General features: G+C 36.6%; 1 protein-coding gene across 1 annotated transcript in view; it reads left to right on the top strand.

Moving 5' to 3' along the window:
- LOC131039079 (uncharacterized) overlaps nt 1–26391 on the top strand; it is a 155229-nt gene that overhangs the window by 113584 nt on the left and 15254 nt on the right. Inside the window, exons 9-10 of the mRNA XM_057971727.2 lie at nt 17125–17173; nt 17254–17377. Coding sequence (XP_057827710.2) covers nt 17125–17173; nt 17254–17377 — 173 coding nt within the window. The remainder of the gene's footprint in view (nt 1–17124; nt 17174–17253; nt 17378–26391) is intronic.

Below are 26391 nucleotides of genomic sequence, written 5' to 3'. Positions count from 1 at the left end.
GAAGATTGAAGTTCAAAGTTACAAAGATTAAGGAGAAAAGAATGGATCGCTCCTGTCCCTCTCCAAGGGACAAGGGCGATGATACATCCAAAGCCACTCATGCACACATGCAAGGCGACCTAACTCGAAGGACCCGACAAAAATGACGATTTGAACGTGGAAATGAAGAAGTTGAACGTGGAAATTGCAAAAATCATGACCAAAATGGTGGATCGCTCCTGTCCCTCTCCAAGGGACCAGGGCGATGAGGTACATCCCACTCCATTTTCATGAATTTGGCGCTCAAATGAACATTTTAAATTTACTTTAAATGCTAAGATCGATGAGTTTGAAAATCCTATTAAGTTGGCATTTAAAAAATTGCGTTTGGCATTTATTAATTATTTTGCCTTGTTAAAAAATCGAAATTTATTAATTAAAAATAAAAGGCATTTAATAATTAATTAATTAATCATTAAAAAATCGAATGGAGCGCTTTGATATGTGAGTCGGCCTTGTTATTTATTTAAAAAATCGTTTAAAATTGCCTTATTTTCACCAAGTCGGCCTTGAGGGTGAATTGTGATATGAGCGCTATATAAGGGGGGTAAAAACTATCATTTTTACATCATTATTTTATCATTCAAGTGCGAGCTTTCATCCCAATCAAAGGTAGTGCGAAATTGTGTTTGGAGAGGTACGAATATCATCCAAAGGTGGCGTAGATACTTCAAAGGCGGTGCGAATTTCATTCAAAGCAAGTTGGCGCTAATTTCATCCAAGGTGGGGCGAATCCAAGTCTTCATTGGTGCGAATTTGCCAAGGCTTGAAGATCACGTCAAAGGCGAACTTGAAGATCACGTCAAAGACAAGGGTGGCGAAGTTGATAATTTGAAAGAGATCTCATACGTCAATTTTGCCTAGGCAATATTATTCCTTTTTGCATTCTAGAGTTAGCTCTCTACTGAGGTATGGCGATTTGATTTTATTGCTTTATTTGTTCATCGTCATATTTTAAATTTTGAAATTTTGAATTTTGAATTTCTAGCTCAATCGTTATTTTTAGGAAATGATAACTCTAAAGACTTATCATGACGTTTCCTAAAAAATTTATCTCTCTAATCAACATTATTCATTGCAAAATCTAGTTCTCATAATGAAATGTTGTGTAGGTATGGCGACCCCGAAGGCGGGAGCATCCACCAGTCGCTCAGCTCTCATGAAAGAAGATCAGAAGACCGAAGAAGTGGAGACCAAGATCGTGTCGAAGTGGAGCAATATTGGAGATACAAATTTGGGGAACTTTAGCACGAAGAAGTTTCGAGAGGTCCCTTACATCGGCAAGCCATCACCTGTCGCCCGGAGAATAATAGAGAGTGGCATCATTAAGGCGGCCGGCTTTCCTCCAGCTGTGCAGTGCCACGAGTTGATGATCGAGTGTGCTCGTCACTATAATCCACAGTCCAGAACGATCGTGTCCAATGAGGGAAACACTTTGGCATACCTTTCAGAAGAGGCTATAAGTGAAGCTTTCCATCTTCCAGAGCACAGGGACATGATATACAAGAGCGTAGAAGGAGCCAGGTCAATGTACGATGATGATCCAGATGCTTGCCTAAGCATTATTAACAAGAACTGGCTACTCAAGAGCCGTCCCTGTCTAAGCAAGATCCCGAACACACCGCACAGGATTGATTTCCAGGAGGAGTACAGAGATTTGATTACCATGCTCAACCGAGTTATAGGAGCACCTCGTGCCTTCTATTTTGAAAAGTGGATGTTTTACTTCATCCAAGTGATTGTTCAGGGTAAAGGTACGATACATTGGGCTAGGATGATTAGCCATTGCTTGGACGTACAGTTGAGGAGACTCAGGGCTACTAAGTCCTTCCACATGAGTTCATACGTTATCTATGCTTTGATTAGGAGTGTTGAGTACGCAGGACTGCTTCACAGAGGAGTGATTGGAAGAGGACCCGGCGAGGTCAGAGCTTGTGATTCCTATGCCTACTTGCATCATCCGCCAGGGAAAAACTACAAGTTAGTTAATGATACCTTCACGATGAACATCACAAGGACGTTGCAAGGAGGGATTCACAACAGATTATCTCAGGATGCCCAGGAACTAATGAAGAGGTACGGTGCTTGGTTCATTCAGTTTCCCAAGTTCACTTACATTAGAGTGCATGGATGTCCTTTACCTCCATACATGTTGCCGAGATATCCGACAGACAGAATTGTGTTACTTGAAGTACGAGACAGTTGACAGCATATGCTAAGGCATTCAGACACAGACATCAGAATGGAGTCTCAGTACCGATCATTTTGGGTAATTCAGTTGAGGTATGTCCTAATGTTTTAGCCATGGATGACGCAGAGAAGGAGTTAGCCTTGTATTCTTTTTCATCTTTTGCTTTGAGAGAGAGCTTTGATCCACATGGACATTTAGAGGAGACGGTCGGCAAGAAGTTTAAGCATGAGTACCAAATTGAAGATTTTATGATGAATCTCTTAGACGATCTTGAAGTGAAACGAAAAATGCATTCTAGATTGCCTTTGGATTTCATCAGGAAATGCAGAATTTACAGAGTGGCCGACCAAGCTCAGGACAATGGCAGACATATCCAGTCTTCCTATGATAAAGAAAGCAAAACAATAAGGTTGGATTGGAATGAGCCCGAGGTCGTGGATTTAGATGCTTTGATGGCACCAGTCTTGTCTTGTACTCGCAGATGGGTAGATGTTCAGCATCAGAAATTGAGGGAACAAGGCATAGCTATGTCTTTTACTTTGGAAGAGAAACCAGCCGAAGGTGGAGCAAGTGTGAGTGAAGGCAATCCTAATCCTAGGAATTCAGGTGAAGGTAACCTTCGATGTGGCAGTGAGGGCAATCTCCATCCAAGAGGTTCAAAGAGGAAAGAAAGGTCAGAAAAGAAAGAGTCTTCCAAGAAAAAGCAAGGGGCCAACAAAGATCGATCATCAGGTACTTCTTCTAGACCAGAGAATAGAACAATTCAAGTGGAAGAATCTATGGAGTCTATGGTACAGAACGACAGGCAGGAAGAAGGACAGGCACAGCATGGTTCATCCGATGGATCTCTCCAAGACTATGAGTTAGAAGAAGATAATGAGATGACATCTCCTCCCAGAGAAGAAGAAATAGTGCATAAGGAGATTCAAGTTCAAGAGACAAGATCGAATATCCCAGATTGGTTGAAGGAAAGATTGACTAAGGTGATCGTAGTAGAGGACGAGGACAATGCAATTGATTTAGAGAGCCTTGTTGGACGCTCACATGAAGTAACAGAAAAGAAGAGGGCTACAAAGATGTCCAAGATGATTCGAGATGAGACTGGATCCAGAAAACTGCAGATAGCTACACCGGCAGCAGACAAATATGAGGGTGAGATCCTAGCAGAGGAATATGATATACAGACTATTGAGTTAGGACCATCCACAACAGAGCAGACAATGGATGATGCCACCGACTCATTTGAGGCATTGAAGGACAAGCTTAGAGAAGAAATGGAGAAGAATAGAAAGCTTGAGAGAGAAGTCGGTGCATGGAGGACGTATTTCAGTCACATCAATGAACCTTTGGGACGTCAGGATCCAGTTAGATCACCAGTGCAGGCACTTCCACTTCAATCAATCAATGAAGCAGAAAGATTCAGGAACATGGTCCAACGTACAAGTAATTGGATGGATAGATCTCATACAGTGGCTATAGAGTTTGTTACAAGGATGATGAAGACTATTTATAGGGCTATCAAAGTTCTTGAGATAATCCACAATTTGATGATAACAGTAGCTGCATTTGCCCATACCAAGGACGTTATCATTCCTGTCTTGAAAGTTATAAGACACACATCAAGGAGGATCTTAGCGCAGGAGAAGATCTTGGAGGGTGATTCTCACAGTTTGCTTCATTGGTCAACCTTACTCCATATGAAGAGTGTTTTCTTCGAAGACATCAGTGCTAGATGTGGTCAAGTTGAGGAGGTGATCAATCCGATCCAGGACAGAGTATTTGAGGTACTTCGTACCATTCTTGGCAGAAGGATCGAGGTCGAGACAGATGTGGATATGCAGGAATTTGAGGATAGAATCAAGATCATCTTTTGCAAGGACGCAAATGTTACAGATGAACAGTATGATCAGATGTTTGCCACCATGCTCCTGATTGAAAGAACGAAGGAACTTGAACCTTCATGGGACGCAGCTCTTCTAGATGCATTCGATCAGGTCATCCACTTAGAAGAGAGTATGAAGAATCTTCCCAAAATTCCAATTGCAGAAATCGAAGGAATCGTGACAAAATTCATTGCATATGCTAAGAAAGAGAATTGGAAAGGGAATAAGATTCTAGATGAAAGGTTGTTACAGATGACATGACATCTTATTTCTCATTGGTTTATGCCTCCTAGGTTTTTGTGCCAAATTTAATATTTGGCTATGTATTTAATATTGTTCAGTAAAAAGGAGGTCATTTGTAACAAACCCTAATTAGGGTTTAGGTGTCATGATCTTGTCCGTTGATTTACTTTCAATCTGGACCTTTCATTGTAATTGGGGATGCTATTTATACCCCCATTTTTCATTTCATTTGAGAGTAATAGTCAATAGTGAAATAGTGCAAGAGTCAATAGAGATTAGAGTTAGAAGCAATTTTATTTTCATAGTAAGATTGAGTTTTGAAGAGAGAAATTCAAGCAATTGTTGTACATGATAACTTGGAAATCAATAAAATATTGAAGTTATGGTGTTTTGTTGCAAATTTCTTGAGTTATCTTCATGGTTGTTTGATCTACTTGAATCGTGCTCAATCAAAGTAGTTTGTTAATTTGAAGGACAAAGTGTGAGATTTGATATTTGGTAGGATTCGTAATCCAAACCACTAGCTTCTTGCTGATTGTAGGAAAGCCTTGCGTGGTCGACTGGAAAATACTTTGAGTCCCTTAATCTTCAATCATTATTGTATCTTAGATATGTACCTTTGTGGTAGTGTCCTTGATCTTTGATGTATTGAACATCATTTTATCACCTTAGAAGATCGCACTAATTTCAATTGAGTTGTTATCTTATGGCAAAATTGAAGTTGGTTGAATCTTGCCAAGTCTCGTCCATACTAAGTCATTCATAGGGCTAGACTAGATTAGACCTCTTTCAAACCCTATCCTTTTGTTATTTTTTTTGAAAGTTCCTTTAGTTTAGTAAAATCTTGGACTTTTGGAATACGTAAGACCCCTTGGAGGAAACAGCAAATCACATCATACCACTAAAAGCTTGTCCACACGTAGAGACCCTACTAAAAGAACCTTGGAGTCTACCTAACTGATCCTTTGTGCAGATCTTCAGCAGTTAGAGACTATTTTCTCAAGAGAGGATAAGATGCCTATTGGTATTTTATTCTGTGTATGATGCTGTATAAAATACACGTCAACAGTTACTTCCACCGGCGGTACTTAGAATGTTGGTTCCACATCATCAGGCTACAAATCAATTAATGTGACTGAAGTACTCTTAGATTCAATTAAAAGGATAACAGATTGTAGCTCACAAGCTTATAAGGCAATAGATGATACCATACCAATTTTGAAGGTAATTGCTCCTAACTGTAATATAGACAATAAAGATTCTTTAGGACAACTTGATACCTTGTGTAAATATATCACAGAAAACATTGAGAAAATAAAGGAAGAGACATTGAAGGACAAAGTAGAAATTGAAAAACAAAGATTCTTTGATGAGTAGATAAAGAAGTGTACTAGGGATTTTAACACACTTCTACCGGAACTGTGTAACTTATTGAAAGAGTACAAAACTCTGTACAAAGACACCTGTAAGACAAACTTTTTGACTGTAGACATAGATAAGAAAATAAGCAAGGTACAGGATGAAATCAATAAACTTGCTGATAATTTTGTTAACTCACCTGATACATTATCAGTTTTTGAGCAAAAGATAACAAATTTTGAGGAAGAATTACTTAAATTAGAAAGAGAAAAGGAGAGAATAGTGAATAAGGCAAAGCATCTGAGATTAAAACTGAGTCCAAGATTGGACTATCTAGCATCATTGCGGAAGGAAATATCTGAGGCAGTGATACAGGGACAGAAAACACCGGCAGAGCATTTGCAGCACCTCATCGGTACAGCTAAAAGAACAGAGACAACAATAAGAGACAGTAAAAAGTTTATGGAGAGTATAAACTTGATTTTGGCAGATCTATTTCAAGTTGTAACTACCTAGTTACAAGGTTGAAACCACAAACTCTACTGACATCTTGACAACCTTTGTCATTGATGCCAAAGGGGGAGTAGTGGTATGAGAAAATTCAAATATAATAGGAATCATATGCTCAGGGGGAGCACACATTTTTGGTAACATTTTTGGACTTCACATTTTTGGATACACTTTTGAAATTTCTCATGAGTGTTGCCATCAATGCCAAAGGGGGAGATTGTTGACATATGCACACTCCAATGAGCCATTGTATGTGATTGAAGGTTTTGTCATTGATGGCAACCTTACAATCCTATGGCACCAGCAAGGCATTACACCGACATCAGCAGAACACACTCTACACTGACACTCAGAACACCGACATCGGCACCGGCACAGAGAAAGGAAGCATACCGGCATAGAGGCCGACAGGATTTTTGATATATTACATTTTGTTTATTATTATAAAAACCTTGTAAGCCGACTTGGCAAGTTGTAAAATGACTCTTATATATAAAAGAGATCATTGTAGACATTTTGTAAGGAAGTAATGTAAGCGAAAAAGTAAGGAGAAAAAGATTAGGCAGACCTATTATGCGAAATATAGGTTAAGGGGTATATGTAAAGAACATAGCAGAAACCGGTACTGAATCTGGCATTGAAGATGCTGTTGTAAAGCAGTACAAGTTATTGGATTTGTATAATCCACATTGTAAGTCAGTGAGACTTCCCATTCGAGCAGTGAGCTCTAGGCAGTTGGCCTCTTGCATGTGCAGGCCCCTATTGTAAGTAATATTCTCTTATTGGCCAGTGAGTGAATATTGTGGGTCACAAATCCCACCGAAGTTTTTCCCACACCGGGTTTCCTTGTTAAATCATTGTGTTATGGTGTGATTTTCATGTGGTTTCTTTCATTTCTGTTTATTGCATTATTTCTTGCATACCGGTACACTATTACAATATGTTCTACATGTTTTAAGTTGAGAAATTCTAATTACCGGTTAGATACTCATTCACCCCCCCTCTCAGTATCTATGAGTTTCTTAACATAGTTAACGATTGTTTCTTTTAGAAATGTGGTGTTTGTAACTCTATTTAAAGGAGCTTTGTCTCCTTGATTAATTGAACAACATCGATTCTTTGAAATCCATATGCTTTTGCATCTGTATTAGTTGGTGCTTCAGATTTTGTGGTTTAAGAGAGTTGGTGCTCTTTGTGAGTTGGAGCTCACTTTTGTAACATTGGGTTGGAGCCCATTTGAGTTAATGAAATCTATTTGATGCCGTGGTTTTTTACCCGAAAGGGTTTTCCACAAGATATTTGGTGTACTTGTCAATGTGGTTATTCTTATTGTGATTCTACGTGTTTTAAATTTCTTAAGGTCAAATTTTTGCAATACTGATTCAACACCCCGACCCCCTCCTGCCCCACCTTAGTATTGCTTATGTGTTTCTCAGGATTGATGGTGATGCAGCAGGAGCTCTACTAGAAGAAGTAGACGTGGTGGCCGAGGTGGTGTTGGGTTTGCGGATACGTGGGCCACGACGAGAGCCATCTATGCCTTGAAGTGCTTCTTCTTCAAGGTCAATTGAAGCACCTTGAGATTCAGCTATGGCTAGTTTTGTCCTCTCCCTTTGCAACTATTTCTCTTCCCCAATTGCAAGTATGACATTAATATCTCTTTTTATTTCTTCTATGGCCCCAGAACATACCCTAACATCATGCTTCTCGATGCCTACAAGGTGGTATTTGAGGCGGTTTATGATTCCATGAAATACTCTTTCACATTTGATGCATATGATCGACCTAGGTTCCGGTCCTTCAAAGGCATACTTCCGAGCCCTATATCTAGCACCTTTAGGACGAGTGCCTACATAACTAGATGGGAATGCATCTAATGATGGAGTAGATACTGAAGCTGAAGCTGAACCACCTATATTTGCCATTATAAATTAATGGTTAACTATTAACCTACACATACAAAGTGAAAAGACAAAGTTAATATTTTAGTTAAAAAAAATTAGCAAACTATCTAAATTAGTTTAAATAATTTTAGATATCATTGAAAGTTTAAAAAAATAAAAAAAATTGTTAGGGTTTGATTTTTTTTTAAAAAACTAGAGATTTTTGAAAAAACAGTGAAAAAATCAATAAAAATTGTCAATCATGGTGTTAAATCTTGTTCATATGACTCTAAATCAATTTAGACTACTTAGGAATGATTTTCTATTCATCTAGATGCAACAAAAAATAAATAAAATGTTTTAAAAAAACATAGGAAAAGAAAATCAGAAACCTACCTCAGAATCTGATTATGCTTTAAAAACCACCTCAAATCCACTTATAATTGATAAGAATCGATGGAAATCAGATTGGAAATGCTTGGGAGGGTGTTTTTCCCTTTAGCAGCAAATTAGAAAACTCAAAATGATAAAATGAACTTCTTTTTTTGACGTTTTTTACATATGAAGCAGCGTAGGCAAATTTTTAATATAGACTTGCGAGTTTTTGGGCGTAAAATCTCGCCAAAGGAAAAAACACGCCAAGTTTTATGTGAGTAGTCCAGAATTTTTTTTTCGGATGCTAGGTACATTTGGGTACATCCATACAAAAAAAATAAAAAATTGTAAATATATATTGAAAATTAAATATATTAGTTACAAATAAAAAAAAATATATGCATTAAAATTGAATATATTAATTATATAAAAATCATAAATATATATTAAAAATAAAAAATATTAATTATAAATGAAAACTGTATATACATTAAAAATTTATTTATTAATTATATATTAAAAATTAAATATATACATCATAAATTAAAAATAAACTTATTTATATTCAGTAATTTTGTGTAAATATACAAATTTTTTAATTCAAATTTTTAAATTTTATATTATTGTTAATTTTAAATTTTATTACATATTATTAATACATAATTTAATAAGTATTTAATAGTTTATTTTATTTTTTTAAATGAAGGGGTAAAAATTTGTGAATTAGAAGCAATGAATACAAGGCACAGAAACTCAATAAACCCAACAAAGGGCCACAATCCAAGAAAGACAACATCGAACCTTTCAAAGGCCTCCAAAAGTCCCCAAATAGCCTCTCATGTCCTTTCTATTTAAATCCTCTAACACTCGAGCATACTCCATGGACGAGTTATGCTAGTCCTTAACACTCCATGCCCATATCCACCTAGAAGAACATTTTGCCAAGCAACTTGCTACTTTGTTCCACTCCCAAGGAATGTGACAAAAAGTCACGGAGTCCAAAGAATTACTAACACTAGAGATTTGTTTGATCGCCAGAGCCAATTCCTAGTTAGCTCAATCCCACTGCTGCTTGTTCAACATATTATATACTACTTGTGAATCGGATTCACAAAAATCCTTTCTCCAACCAAGGGCACAACTCCTTTTTAAAGCATAAAGAATAGTCAAAGCTTCCATAAAGTTGTTAGTTTGATGTCCTTTATAAATAGAGAAGAGAAATAGAACAACCGCCAACCTATCCCTTCCAATGCCACCAATCCTAGTGTGTCTAAGATTTCCTCTGGAGGACCCATTAATATTGATTTTCAACACTTCATGAGGAGGGGGGTGACCACAAGCCATCCCATTGAATCTTCCTTTTAGCATGCCGATCCTTCCTGTGCATCGAGAAATTCCTATTATAGTCAACGAGACCCAAAGATCGAAGTACTCTCGCATCCCTACAATCCACAAGAGTAGGCAAATCATACTTTGTTGATAGGGTCTCTTGCAACACGCTAATAATTCCCAGCCAGAGTTGATGAACCATCATTTGCTTATCTTGGAATATCCTTCCATTTCTCTCTAACCAAATTTGCCAAATAATTAGAGTGTGCACAATGCTCTAGGCAATACGAAGAAATGGAGTCTTAGCTGGAGGGTTCCCCAAATGACCCCAAAATTCATCTAAAGAAATAACATGATAACAAGCTTGATTCCAAGTCACCCATGAAAAGTGCCAAATGTCCCTATAAAAGGGACATTGAAAGAACAAATGTATGGAGCATTCCTCATTGCTATTGCACATAACACATATAGAGGGACCTTGAAATCCTCTCTTACATAAATTCTCCTAGGTGAGGCACCTATTCTGCACAACCAGCCAAGAGAAAAATTGCATTTAGGCCAAGAGAATTTGTTCCAAGCCTGTCTCCACTAGGAATTGCAGTTCTCCCGTAAATCTACTTGTGCAATTCTTGATAACCCGAGGCAATTGTAAATTTACCCTTTGGATCTAGGCTCAAGGCAAGAACATCTCTTCCCAATAAAGAATCACAAACTCTGCCTGCCAAAATAATAACAAGCTCCTCACAATCCTCCTTTGAAACCCCACACGGTCACTCATGTGGTTCTTTTCATTCGAACACCTCTACTTGACCTAGGTTTTTGGAAGATTTGAAGTCCTCCACTCTACTCCAATCGACTTTAAGAAAACTGTTATGTAAACATTGCAAGTGTGGGTACATAGATTAAATAGGAGGGTGCCAATCCCATGAATCAAGCCATAATAGAGCCTCAAAACCTTTATTATAGATCTAAAATAATCTTTGTTTGACTTTTAGAGTGCTCCAAATCATAGAACCCTTGCCCCAAAGATTGGATTGAGGAACATCAATACTCTCTACCCCTCTCAAATATTTAGAGGTAATGATGCTAGCCTAGTCCTGATCCTGATTAGTGCACCACCTCCAATAAAGCTAGGTTGGCAAAACCTTACCATTAAAACTTTTTTGTCAAAGACCAAGACCAGCTTCCTGTTTTGGCCTACAAACATAATCCCATTTAATCAAACTCCACTTCTTCAGAAGTAGGTTTCCCATTCGTAAGAATTGTCGTGAGAGGGCCTCAAATTCTTTAATAAAGATTGTAGGAGTTGCCAACACAAAGATCTATATATGGGAAGAGCTTGAACTATTGACTTCAAAAGAGTCACTCTGCCAGCAATTGAAAGCCACTTGCAAGTCCAATGTCAAACTTTCTAGTGAAGCTTATCTAGAATATCTTGCCAAAACCCTTTAGGCAAAGAACACACAACAATGGGAATACCAAGATAGACAAAAGGAAGGGAGCCATTTTGAAATATGAGAATCCGAGCAATCCTATTTCGAATAAGCTTCAGAGAAATCTTTTGCCCTGAGGCTACCAGGTAAGTATCCAAAAGTATAGATGACACACTTGCAGAGTACTCGGCGACTTTCAAAAACTCGCCGAGTTTTTGAGCTCTGTGAGTTTTTCTGACTTTAACTCGCAGCAAAAACTCGTCGAGTTTTTAGCAAAAACTCGGCGAGTTTCTTTTAAAAATTCAGGTAGACTAAAAAAAGAGGCCCAAACATGTGAAAAAATTTGGTCTTTCCGTCAGGATTCATATATCGAATATAACATTTAAGTATAAGAAAGAAGAAAGATATATATGGAATATAACATTTGGTCTCTTCTTTCTTTTACTTTAAGTTATATTCCATATATACTGTCAGGATGTTTGAGAGTGATTTCGGACCTCCAGGAGTTATAATGCAAAATCTAGTTTTTGGAGGATTTTTCAATTTTCCAGACTTAGTCAAATTTCAGGATCCTTCGGCGATGCCCCTTGACCCCAACTTGGGGGCGCTGCACCCAAACCCCTGTCGAAAAATATAGGGGGAAACTGCACTGATGGAAGTAGGGAAAATTTAAACTCCGAGTCTGATTAGGCTCCATATAACAACATAATTAGCATTCAAGAAATCCTGGTATTATACATTTTTGAGTTGAAAGTTTGAAACTATGAGTATGAATGATGAAATTTCAAATATGATGAAAGTTTGAAACTAGTTTTAGCTAGAACTGGGAAGAGGAAGTTGTATTTACTTTTGGTTTTACAAAAACTATTTACTATTTTGCTTCCAGCCATCAGCATTTCTCATGAGGATGTGATTTTGTAGACACTTTGCATTTAAATATATCTAGAATTAGCTTGTTTCTTTTGTGTTATCATTTATTGACTCATTGGATGCATCTTCTCATTAAATTTTGCAAAAAAAATGCATTTTTTATTAAAATTAAGTGTGTTTTTACGTTGCCGAGTTTTTCTTGAGTTTTCGCTGAGTTTTTTTTCTCAGGGGCTTGGCAAGTCGAGCCGAGTCGCGAGTAGTTCAACTATGTCCAAAACCATTCTCAAATTTATTGCCTCTTCAACTTTGGCCAAACCCATCAAAGTTGTTTCATCAACAAACTGTAAATGAGAGTGGGAGGGCAGGCTATTACCCTAGCTCCATCCTTGGATCAAACCTTGTCTCACATGAGACTTAATGAATCTTCCTAAATCTTCAGCCATTAAGATAAACAAATAGGGAGAAAGGGATCCCCCTTTTGAATTCTTGTAGAAGCTCCAAAGAGATCAAAAGGTTAGCTATTGATAAGCACAAAAAAGGAAGAAGTAACACAAGTCTTGACCCACTCAATCTATTCACTACCAAACCCAAAAGCATCCTGAAACTTAAATAGGAAGGCCCATTTAACTTGGTCATAAAATTTGGCCATGTCTATCTTGATGAACATTACTTTCTCTTTAGAGATTGCTATGAAATGAATAGCTTCAATTGCAATAACAATCCAATCTAGGATTTGTCTACCAACGACAAAGCCACCTTACTCCTTAGAAATTAGACTGCTAAGCCATGGCTTGAGTTGCTTCGCTATCAACTTAGTTATGATTTTGTAGACCACATTGCATAGGGCTATTGGTCTAAAAATGTCCAAAGAATCAGCCACCTCTCTTTTCAGAATGAGAGCAAGGAATGTAGCATTCATGGCTCACAATATTTGTTTGTTCCTTTCAGATTCTTGCACAACCTCTAGAAGATCAAGCTTGATAATCTCCCAGAAATGCTGATAAAATTCTACAGGAAACCCTTTAGGGCTCGAGGCTCTCCCTTTCTTCATCCGAAACACTATCTCATCCAATTCGACCATAGAAATAGGTCCGATCAGCACCTCGTTCATCTCATGAGAGACTAAAGAAAAGATACACTCCCAAATGAGTTTTTCTTCCTCTCTAGCAAGAGGAGAGTCCTTAGCAAACAAAGAAGAATAAAATTGCACAGTCTAGCATGAAATCTCATAGAAAGAAGAAAGTTGATTCCCCTCAGAGGACCTAAGAGAGGATATTAGGTTCTCGTGCCGTCTATCCTTGATAGAGTTGTGGAAAAGGAAGTCTTCCTATTGCCTTTTTGAAGCCACTCTATGTGTGAAATTTGTTTCCAAAATATTTCTTCCAACTCCTTCACAGCTTTAGACTCCATTTTATAGTTTTCCTAAGTTAAACCATGATCACAGATTTGATGAGTAACGACATCCAAATGGGCCTGGGCAGTTGGTTTAGACAAAAAACATTACCAAAGCGCCATCACTCCTATCTTTTCAGCATATATTTGACAAGTCGGAGTCTCTTAACAAAAGAGTACATTGCCGTGCCATAGGCAATATGCCACCATTCGGACATAAGTTCTTGAAGAGAAGAATCTCGAAGACACATAAGTTGAAATTTGAAAGAGGGCTTTTTTAAGTAAGTGAAAATTCTTGCAGAGATTTATGATCGGCCAATGATTAGAACCTCTCCAATCTAGGATCTTAGAGCTAGTGGTTGAGCTATCTCCAACCCAAAGCTAGAAACAAGGAACGTATCTAGCCTTTCAGAGATAGCATCTTCCCCACTTCTCTTATTCTTCCAAGTAAAAATGTCATTGTTAGGCTTAATGTCCATTAGATTCAATTGAACAATATGATCCCTTAGAAGCTTGGAAGAAAGCAACAACCGGGCTGCTTCTCCCTCTTCTGCAAACAAGAAACAACATTAAAGTCCCCTACAAGGATTGAAGGGAGATAAAGGGCAAGAGAACACACGAACCTTATATGACACCAAAGCAAGGATTTCCTTGGAAGATCAGTCGGACCATAAACATTGGTAAAGATGATGACTTCACCCGATTCCAAACTCGAAGCTACTGTAGAAATAGAAGATTTACTAGAGATCCACCAAAGCGAAACAACTTTGTGCAGGTCCCAAAAACAAGCAACACCACTTGAACTACCATGAGCCCCCCCACATTAACAATGACATCTACCCCAAATCTTAGAGGCCATGTTTAACATACTTTCCACATACAACTTTGTCTCTTGGATGAGAATAATGTTAAGAGAATTAGTGTGTATCAACTCTTGAATAGCCTTTTGTGTAGGGATGCTATTGATACCCCTTACGTTCCATGAGAGAACAATTAATTTTTATATGGAGAGAAGTGGGAATCAATGGTTTTCACTGACCTAAATTCAACTAACGTCTCACCAATTAATTTCACTTTTTCCTGATATTTCTTGCGTCCCACCTTCAGAGGTTTCTTTGGAGTAGCCTTTTTGATGGCCTTTTGTTATAAGCCCAAGACTGGTGGGGTTCCTTTGGTTTTCCCAATGTCTGCATCATCCTTCTCTACAATAGACACAGAGCTGGCCATGACAGGACCATCTTTTACCTGTTTATGCTCACTTGCCATGAACTCTTTGGGAGTAGATTGATGGCCTTTTGTTGTAAGCCTAAGACTGGCGGGGTTTCTTTGCTTATCCCAATGTTTGCAACATCCTTCTCTACATAAACCCAAAGATGGATCTTTAACCTCTTTATGCTCACTTGCCACAAACACCTCAGGACTAGATTGAGGCAGACCTGTATCCATTAGAGCACATTGTCCTCCAACCTGAGCTAAGATGAGGCTATCAGTTTCTTGAGAATTTGAGTACACATCACCTAAAGAACCAACAACCAGTTGTAATCCTATTGGAACGTCTTCCTCCTGGGCCATATCATCTTATGCATCAAATCTGTTGAATATTTCATCACCCTATTCCTGATGGTTCTCTTATTTCCTCTGCCCTTGTTGCGAGCCTTTACAGGAACAAATCCCTCCTTATCTGCAACCCCCTCTGTCATAGGGGCTTTCCCTTTATTAGCCTTAGGTGCAGGATGAGAAGGAGCATTAGCCAAAACTGCTGCATGATTGACTGTAGGGCATCTCGGCTACAAGTGACCATATTCATGGCATATCCAACATTGAAAAGTGAGAGATTCATAATCAAACTGTTCAATAAGAGGGATCCAAGACAAATTTCAACCCAATCTGGTAACGGTTTATTTAAATCTATTTCAACACAAACCCAGGCAGAAGAGATTACCTTTTTAACACTGAGTGAAAGCAGAGCATAGCATAGCCTCCATACCAGCTTAAAAAAGGAGCATATTTTTGGCTATAATCAGAAGTTGTTGGGTAGTTTTGCAAGTTGTCAAATCTGAGGTTGAAAAAGAGAATATAATGTTGTAGCTGATTTGTTTGCTAAAATAGGTGTTTAAACACTAGTAAGTAATTTTATATTTTATCACGAAGCTATGCTTAACATAATTCAAACCATGATAGACATAGGATTTGCATTTATCTCACAATAATGATAATACATAACCAACAAATTGCTTTACCAAGATTCAAATTCCTTGTCTCCTGGTCTATTAAAATATTATTGGTCAACATCAATAGTCTTTTGTTTCAAAGCCCCACTTTTGATGCTGTTGCTGTATTGAATTCCATTTACTTGTGCTGATAAGATGTCAATATGCCACCAGTACTTTGGACCTTGTCCATTCACTTTTTCTTTTTGTTCTTTTATCAATCCCCACCTATACCAAGATTTTTCTCTTTATATTTTCTGTTTAAATGGCCCTAACACAGATCACATGTCTATGAGCTCCCATGTCTCTTGCAATAATAAGTGTGATATCTCACTAAACTATTTACACGTCATCATTCAACAACTATATGCAGTCATATGCCTTTCCTTTGGAAAAAAATGGTTACAGCTATATTCTCTTATTTCACAGCTGTACACTTTCATTCTACAGGTTTACTCTTTGTCTTACAGCTGTATGCTTTCATTCGACAGCTCTATACAGTCATACTTTTGTTCATTCTACAGCTCTATGTAGTTGGATGTTTACTGATTGTTGGAAAAGAGTTATATTTGTATACTCGTATTCTATAGTTGTATGTTTTATTTGTGGATAGTAGTCACACTCTGGTTCATTTTACAGCTGAACTGCTCATTCTACTGTTCTATGCAGTCCAAAAGAAATTTATGTGATTTCTGCTGTATGGATGAATATTGCATGAAACCAAAAGTAAGCATTTATAGAAGTTTATCATAGTCATTTGCTTTTCAGCTGCAGGTAAGTATTTAGAGAAATTTATCAGTCATTTGCTTTCTAGCTGTTGGTCAAGCATTTAGAGATGTTTATCATAGTCATTTGCATTTTTGCTTTAGGTCAAGTACCATCTAACCACTTATTTTTTATTTTTGGGGCCTTTTGAGACTGTTGTGGTATCAATACAAACATATTAGTAAAGCAGGAAGGGCATTGTATCTGTGAACGTTCTGGATCACAGCTTGTGCAAATTCAGTTTTTTAATCACCTTTGATTTTATTCACCATTTTATCAAGAAAACCAAATGTTATATCCTCTTGCAAGATTGGTCTATTTTCAGTGATGGGCAATCAAGGATCATTAATGTTTAGTCTCAAGATTTTTACTTTTTGAGAAGATCAACTTGTTTTCATGGTGATGCAATGAATGAACATCTAATTTGTAAACAATTTTTTCTTCATTTTCTTTTGGAGATATGCAAGGCAATATTGTTCTTCCATTTTTTATTTGCACTTTTTAACACATCACTACTATTTATTTAGTTTGAATTGGAAAGCTTTTAATCAACCTCATTTCCTTTTTATATCATGCAAAGCATTACCACATTATTCCAGAATTTCTAACCATAGCTCCTGATTGAGGGCTGAAATATTACAGGTCCAGGCACAGAATTACCCCAACATTTTAGTCACTGGAGGTCTTCATGGTAAGCATAGAGTTCTAGCATTGGTTTATTTGTAATTTTTTCTTTTATACATCTTGTAATGTGGATTACTGGTGTAACAGATCCACGTGTTTTGTACTCGGAGCCTGCAAAATATGTTGCAAAGTTAAGAGAAAAGAAGACCGATGATAATTTATTGTTATTCAGGTGTGAACTTGGTGCTGGACATTTTTCAAAATCTGGCCGGTAAGCATACATCATTACTGATTTCCTTGTCAAAATAAGATGTGGAAATTTACTTTTAACAAGCAGTCTTTGTGATTTTATTCGATCCAAATTATATTTTATGAATATATTTTAATGCTTGCCTTATTATTTCATCATACATAATTATAGAGCTCTAGTTATAGAGTCTTTCAATTTTTTGTTGAAACCTTCACATGAATAGTCTTAGTAGGTTCTATTGCTTGTGTTATGACCAACTGACCCATTGATTTGTAGAAGATGATTGCATGCTATGTAAATACTCTTCTTGATCATTTTGTTGACGACATACACATGTCCACCACAAGCATTTGACCAAGTTTTCTTTTACAGGAAACAGCAAATGTTCCACTTTTTATGATTTGAACTTTTAATTGTAATCTGGGATCAGTTTAGATATTCCATTCTCTACAGCCTTGTCTCATTGCACTTGTGCATATGTGTGCTTGTAAAATTTTTGCTGAATGATGGTAGGTAACATAGATGATATTTTAGGCCTTGCTGTTTGCCTTGTTAATTACTTCTTTGCATCTGTGTCAGTTAGTACCAATCTTACATTTTTCGTTCTAGGATATGAGCTATGTCAATTTTATGTTTCTTCTATATGCATCTTCAGTGCAATGCCTCATTTCACTTTTTGTATATGGATGCTTGTAAAATTTTATCTGAATGACACTAGGTAACATAGCTGATACTTTAGGCCTTGCTGCTTCCCATGTGAATTGTATGTCTGCATCTGCATCAACTAGTACCAATCATTCATTGTTGTTCATGAGTTATTTCAGTTGTTTGTTTTGTCCATGTGCATCTTCTTGTAATGTTTTGTTCTACTTCAGTTAGCTGGATGGGAAGATTATATCGAATCCTAAGTTTTTTAGGCAGAACAACTATAGACAAATATCTGACCTATCATTTATCATGAAGTTATGAATTCTAATATGGAATTTTTTTTCAATTGATTTGATTCTTGAAGAGTGAGGCCATCATGGAAAAGGAATCTTGTAGTTGCTCAGATGAAACTCATTCTCTTACGATATTTGACTTAGATTGCTAGAAATTAGGATCTTAGGGTACTAATCATTATAAACAAGATCATAAAGTAAATGAAATGAGAAACATACATGCATAAATGTACACATTACACAAGATATACATGGGGAAAACCCTTTCAGGTTAAAAACCCCATAAAGCATTATTAATTAAAACACTTACAAAGATGGTCTATCATAAAATAGACATGAACCTGGGGATACTCCTCCAATACTTCCACTTGGCCAATAATACCTCTTGTGCATAGTGATACAACTCACCATCAAGCTCCAAATTTACACAACTCTCAAATGAGAGAGAACCTTCTTAAATATAGGAGGAAGGGTGGCTTCACTAGTCACACCTTTTCAATAACCCCCATTCATAAATAATTAATAATCTAATATTTATTATATTATAATTATTTCAAATGGGATATGCTTATAAAGCTTATAATATATAAGGTTTAATAACCTTATATTAGAACATTATATATAAATGTTATTAGGATGTGACCCCTAATAACATTATGTTCTAACATAGATACATAGACATTTGATGCTTGCCCTCAATGTAAAGTGGAGAAGAATAAAGTTAGTATTGTAAAATTGATTCCATTACCATATGATGTTTGTTTCAAAGCACCAACCAGTATCTGAGCAAGATTGCATGGAAGTATAGCAGAGATTGGAGAAGTGTGCATGGAAGAATCTGAAGGTGAATATGAGGACTCAATTTCTATGGAAGGAAATTAAAACCCTTAACCCATTCAAGAGCCAAGAGACTAGGTCACAGATAAGGAGGAGAAATGAAAAAGTAAGACAATAAGTTCAATTGGCATTGATTCAATTTCTAGTTAAGGAAATTAAAACCTTTCACCCATTCAAGAGCCAAGATACTTGATCAAAGATAAGGAAGAGGAATGAAAAAGGACTAAGACAAGAAGTTACTTCAATTAGTGTGGCATATAGATGTCTAAACCATCATGGAGGCGATGTCACAGGGTTCACCCAATTTTATGTTTGAAGTTCAAAATTCAGTAAACCTAATGAAAACTTCAAAAAATATTGCAATTGGCTCTAAAATTTGTATGATAAAGTGCTCAAGTTTTTGCATTAAAATCTATATAAACAAAAGGCGTTTGTTGTCTGTTGGTGTTGCTAGTTGCTTCTCTTGAATTTGTTGGTTGATGTGGATGCTTCTTGTTGTAGAGTTGAGATTAAACTATCCTATTTTGTGTTGAGGAAATAGTGTGCAATGTGTGTGATTTGTGAAATGAGCTTGACACTACCAGTAATGACTTGTGTGAGCTTGGGAGTCTGTGCTGAGGCAGCAATTGCAAGCTTGAATAGGTGGGCTCAGCCTTGGGGAGTCTAAATTGAGATAATTTAGCAACTGCTACAGACAATGGAAAAGACAATAAAATAAAATAAAAGAAGAGAAAAGCCTATGGCCATTAATAAACAATTTTGAGATTGCTAATAATATCTATAAATGTGAAGATTTATATCAATAAAAGGAACATGATACTATATGGCTGTCTGTATGGCCAGAAATTGTCACTCAAATCCCTTTTCCTTCAACAAGTTACCAAATGAAATGATGGTGTGGTTTGATATGTTTTAAGTGATCATTAAAAACAAGATTCATCATAAGCTTCAACATATTCATTGTTTTAACACAAAGATTGTAGGTTGTGTTCACTGCAACAAAATCATCCAATTGTAATTTGTGTTACATCTAAACAAATTCCCATGGCAGCTTAGCGTCCTGTTAGTGTGTCTATAATTATTTGGTTGTATTCCAACAAACCTCCATTGCTAGTATAATGATGATTATAACATTTATGACCCCCTAAGACCAACTTGGTCTATTGGACAAAGTATGAGAATATTACTTCTATACGTGGGCATATTGCGAAACAAAATCTCTCTTTGATTATTGTAAGTTAGCAAATTTTGTAAGTAGCATTGGTATGAGATATTATTAATTTTTTCCTAATATTAGCAAGGGTTGGAGAAATAAGCAAAATGTGTAAAGCATATTATACACTACTGATTTGTATGAATTCTCAATTTAGCTCAAAATTATAGTGTTATGTAATATGGTTCTATAATGTATACGATGAATGCATTATATATATAATTTTTAAATTTTTGAAATGAAGAGTAGAAATAGGAAGTTAGTTGCTTGTGGTAGGCTCAAGAGAGGCAGATAATGAGAACAATGAGGATAAGATGGAATAGGATGAATGGAATGGATATTGGGACAATTCCGTAGAGGACTTGTTGTTGGACCTCGAGTTTGAGGTGTGTTTGAAAGCTTCAGAGGTGAGATCAGGGTTTGTTGGGAAATGCATCTCCTCTTCAGTTCTGGGATTGCAAATGGTTTTAAATGGACAATGTTTTCTTGTGGCTAGTGGCTTATAGTAGAGGTTGAAATGAAGGTACCTCCTCCCGTCTCTTGCATGCAATATCCAAAATGCCTTGTTGAAGTAGTGGGGAAGTGATTTGCTATTTTGCAAGGAGCATTGCGTGAAGAGCACCATGGAGGTGATGGTGCTAGTTTTTATTTTACTCCCCTTGGCCTCTTAAGGGAGATGCTTGTTCTTTGCCACCGACCATTAATAGATCTCTTGGGGAGTCAATTGGATTTGGATCCTCAAAGTCCCGTGTGTGGGTTGGATGATCCTTCTAGTCACAACATGATGTTTGGTTTTGCTCTTGGAATGCCAACAACTTTTGAGGTTGCAATTGGTGTTATTCTTAGAATGTTGGCTAAGAATTCATGGGCCATATGGTTAAAGGAAAAGCTCCATTCTTTCTCTTCTATCTCCCTTGTAGGCAGTTGGGGATGGTAAGAATCTTCTTCTGGATTCTTGATTCTCTTGTAAATCGTGCTTCATTAGGCTAGATTTTCTCTCATTGGATGTTTTCAAGAATTGGGCCACGAGAAAATGAATGTTTTATAACCATTATAATATCATTGCTATTAGAAATGGATTCTTTTTCATCCTCGATGATTGTCCATGTTTTTGGGTAAGTCTAGGCTCTTCTTGAAAAAATGGGCATTGGGTCTCGACCCTAAGAAGGAATGCATTAACAATGTTTCTATTTGGGTGAAGTTCCCAAGCTTGTTGGTATAGTGGGAGGAGGATGTCTTGATTGGTATTGCTATCTCTATTGGTCAACTCATAGCCATTGGTATGGTGATGAAATCTAGGAAATGCCTACTATTTACTAGATTTTATGTTAATGCTATTGTGGATTAGATGCTCCCTTCTATTAATTACATTGTCCTCTCAATTTGGTAAATAGGCATAATAGATTGCCTACATAGACTCCTTGGTCTTGTGCCATGTTTGTCACAAGGATGAACGCCTTCTTCTTGTTTGTTCAAAAATTAGGAGGAAGACATACTCATGGAGGAAAAAAGAAAATAAGGGTCTTGGCCTTTCTTAGTTGATGAAGGTTTTTCCCTTGGTGAGGAATGTTGTTGAGGGGGACTTTCTTTAGATAGGTTTATCTCTAGCTACAATGGTGCTCCATTCTTGGATCCTCTTGGCATTGATGGGAGGGGCTTAGAGATGGTTATCAAGGTCAAAATATTGTTAATGAGGACTTGAATGGATCCCTTCACACACTTGTTTCGCTTTCAAATTTAAGGATAAAAAGGCAGAATTATATGGAGAGGTTAACAAGAAGTCCTATGTAGTCATGTGATTTAGGGTTGGTAGTAAAGAAAGGGAATCCAACTAGTAAGAAAATTAGTGTCAATGATTCAATGACTAATATTTGTGACCATATTCAGAGCTCTTTGGAGTGCTTTGGCCTCAAGCCACCATGATATGGTAGATTTATTGATGCAATATTTGATTTCTCGTTTAGCCCCTATAGGGAGGGTCTATAGGTGTTGTTGGTAGTTTTTAGCACTGTTGATGTGTTTTTTGTGCACCTCAAACATAGAATAAGATACCAAGGTATCTCATCCCCTCTTGAACAAAATCTTCCCAAATGCTAAACTATGTGATCAATTGGAAGACTCTAAGGTTCCAAAATTTCAGGTCTTGACGTATGGATAAGCTCAATGGTTTGATGTGATAATGCTAGAATCACAAAGGGGACTTACATTGAATCTTGAATGCTTTGAATGTTGTTGGAACTTGGGACTAACTCATCTAACAAAGAAAGAACAAAAGGAAAGGGTTTAGGAAGACTAATCTACTCCTAGGAATATAGGATGTAGTGAATGACTTGGTGAGATTCTACTAGACTTTTCTTTGACATCAATGAACAACTCCACAAGGCTAGTGCAATCTTCTATGGTAAATATATGATGTTCAAATTACCACCAACATAGACACCATCAAGGCAGTGCATATCAATGTGTGAATAGCAATTGAAGTTAAGCTTGAATAATGATTCCAATTGACCATGCAAGGCAAGTTTACAATCAGCAAACTGCTAGTAGCATGTGCAAATCAAATCAGAAATACTGAGAGGGGGGGTGAATCAGTATTTCAAAAAGTTATAATACAAATTGAGCCAGAATAATAGAGTTGAAACAATAATTACAAAGAGGACACAAAGTTTATCTCGTGGAAAACCCTTTTGGGTAAAAAACCACGACATCAAAAGCTTTCATTAAAACAAATTGGCACCAACCCACTAGGCTCTAACCCTGAATACAATGCAGAGCACCAACTTTGTATGATTGAAGCATCAACTTCAATCAGCTAAGGCACCAACCTTAGTCTTGTCATGAATACAGAATAGTATTGTGAAAATAACACATACAACTCATACAGGTTACACATTTAAGTACATACTTCAACTTAGATGTATGAAGTTAAACACTATATTCAAAATAGCACATCTTGGGAGTTGCCAACATAAACAAGATCTTTCAACATCAATGTCTAGATGTGAACATCTATCTACCACACAAATCTCCAGTTACTACAGTCAAGACAACTCCTCAACCTAAGAGATTATTTCTATTCATTTTCAAACATGAACTACGCCTACAATTTTTCATTCAAACCTTGCACCTTTGTCAACTAGAAGTGATACTTCCAAAAAATTCATTTTCTTTCCACACACTCACTCGATGCAGGAAATTTTTTATACATAAAGCTTATTCAACAGAATCATTAAAAAAACGTTTTCTTTTCTTACATTTTTTTACATACTAATACACTTATTTCTCACCATACTATGAGTTCGCTGACTCTTTTCTTCTGAAAAGAAACGACAGCCACTTCAAAAAAATACTCAAATTTCTTTTTTTGTCTCTACTGAATATATTTCATTCGATAAGATATGATACGTTATGCCTGATAAATTGTGAAAGTTCTTTTTAAAAAACAGATGGCAAAAAAAAATGCCTGGATATATATATTTCCCATGAAATATATATATCCAGGCATTTTTTTTGCCATCTGTTTTTTAAAAAGAACTTTCACAATTTATCAGGCATAACGTATCATATCTTATCGAATGTAATACACAAAAGATTTTTAAATGCTCCCTTGAAGAAAAATTTCCAAAAATACAAACCCAACTTTTTATCATCACCGATCAGAAAAAAAAAGCAAAATTGTTGTCGAATTCAAAAAGAAATCCCTATGTCGACTACAACATCAACATGTTTATAATAAAAAATTGAACAAGCTCAGAAAACCCGATGCATTGAGTAGTCCCAAATAAATTTTTCAAAAAGAAAAATGCCCAGCCAGTAATTCATAACTTTTGCCGCCCAAAAAAAACTTTCTACGTGCCACTTCTAAGCATCGAATACCGGTAAGAAAAATCACAAAATTTGATTGAAATGCCTTTGTCAGAACATTCTTGAACGAACATAGGAGCAAAGAGAAAAAAACAAAAACATTTCCATTAAAGAATGAACCAGATTCTCAACAACAAAAACCGAAATTGTCCTCTGCAAATCAAGCGCTTAGAAAACACTTGTCAATACACACCCAGATATATCTTCAAAAATCATGCTGAATAAAAAATGAATTCTCTGCATTATTTTCAATCAAAACATTCAACACTTGGCATGAGAAAAAGTCAACACAATTGCATACATAACGTATAATACCCTCTCCATGTAAAGGCTCAGAAATTCGATTTAACCAATTACCACTCTAATCAAACTCAACATAAAAAAATGTGGCAACCAGCTGTCCAGTTTGAATGTAGAAAAAAAACAAATTGATTCATTTGTCTCATAAACAAAGATTGACTCTTTGAATATTCTAGAGGAGGATGTGTCACCATAGCCTGATTTGACAAACAAATAAGCAACCTTCCAGGTTAGATAAACAAGTAAACATATAGAACAAGTGGCTGAAACAGGTGAATTAAACCACCTTGATTATTTATCTTTGACATCAATGACAACATATGTAACAGTATGGATATGCGAATTCCACCATTAATCATCCACAAAATCTTTCATTCAATTAACCAACATTAAAATAAATAAAAGTAGAAACTATGCAACTTGTTGAAACAACACATGTTACCATATCTTCAATGAAAAGAGTATATTCATTTACAAGTCTTAGCAACAATTTCTTCTTCTCCTACTCTACTCGACTTTAACTTTTTAATTCCTAATTGCCTTAGCAACTATTCTTCTACTCTTCTAACATTAACCTTTACAAATGAGAGAGCTAAACCTTATATAGAGGTCTCATTACAATGAACAACTCCGATTGATTCACAATCAATGGCCAAGATCGAAAGATAGAAACCCTAATTAGGGTTTGTTACAACCACCATTACATTGGCCAATGAGAGATGAGGATAGGTAAGATAAATAATATTTGATGTAGCGCCACGTGTCACTTGTTCCATCCTTGAATGAACCCTTTGATTGAACAAATGGTGATTGGGATGCCACCTCAACTTGCATTTGTAGACTTAATCAATTTGCCTTGAACATTCCTCTTGATGTTTGGAATTCCTTGTGGTGCTTTGCATTTTGTTCTTAGGTTTGAACTATTTCCCCATTAACGTTCTTTGACTTTGAGATCCTTTCATGTAGGTCCTTCTTCATAATGTGGAATCCTCCTGTGCTCATATTTTGGATTTGTCTTTCCTCATTTTTTCACCATTATAGCGAAGCTTTCTTCATGTTTGAGCTAGTCCTCACCTTTGCTTTTGTAAATGATGAATACTAAGAGGGGGGCGGGTGAATTAGTATACCAAAAAATACTGTACTTAAACACTTTAATAGTCTAGCAGTAAACCGGTAAAACAGTTTAACAAACAAACCAGTTAACACACATGCAAACCAAATAGCAAATAATGCATTCACCCACAGAAGCACAATCCCATAACACGAGATTTTGACGTGGAAACCCAAATGGGAAAAACCACGGTGAGATGAAACTCATAAGTAACTATCTGTAAAATAGTAACCAGACCGGTTAAGGTCATACAATGTTCTTTACCAGAACAGATCCTGTTAGGAATCTCAATCTCTGTTAGGAGATAAGTACGATTAAAGACTACCTTGTGAGAGGATTTCAGATCCACAGATGTGAACCACCTTGTTAGAGGATTTACAAAGGCTTTTCTGGGCCTACCCGGTTAAGGGTTTCTAACTTGTCAAAGATGTGAGTAATGAACAAGTGAATGATCTAGCAAATGGCACAGTCTGCTTGATTAGATCCATTGTAGCTCATAGCTAATGCATTTCAGCATTACTTCAGTCTTCAGTAACTCCTTACTCTGTTACAACTCATAGACTTGATCTTCTTAGTTAAGATCGCACATTCAAGAAGTTTTTCAACCACTACAAAACCTAACAGCTATATTCGCATACTCTCTCACTCTTTTTTTAAAACCCAAGACATGATGTCCTTAAAAGGAATCTAATTTCATGTCAGTTCAATAGGATTTCATTACAAGTTCCTAGGTTCATTGTATCTAGACACATTTGATAACACGGCACAA

Source organism: Cryptomeria japonica, chromosome 7 (genome assembly GCF_030272615.1).
Source record: "Cryptomeria japonica chromosome 7, Sugi_1.0, whole genome shotgun sequence".
In the NCBI taxonomy this organism is placed as follows: Eukaryota; Viridiplantae; Streptophyta; class Pinopsida; order Cupressales; family Cupressaceae; genus Cryptomeria; species Cryptomeria japonica.
The sequence above is the reverse complement of the archived record's forward strand: the minus strand, read 5'-3'. Positions and strand labels throughout refer to the sequence as shown.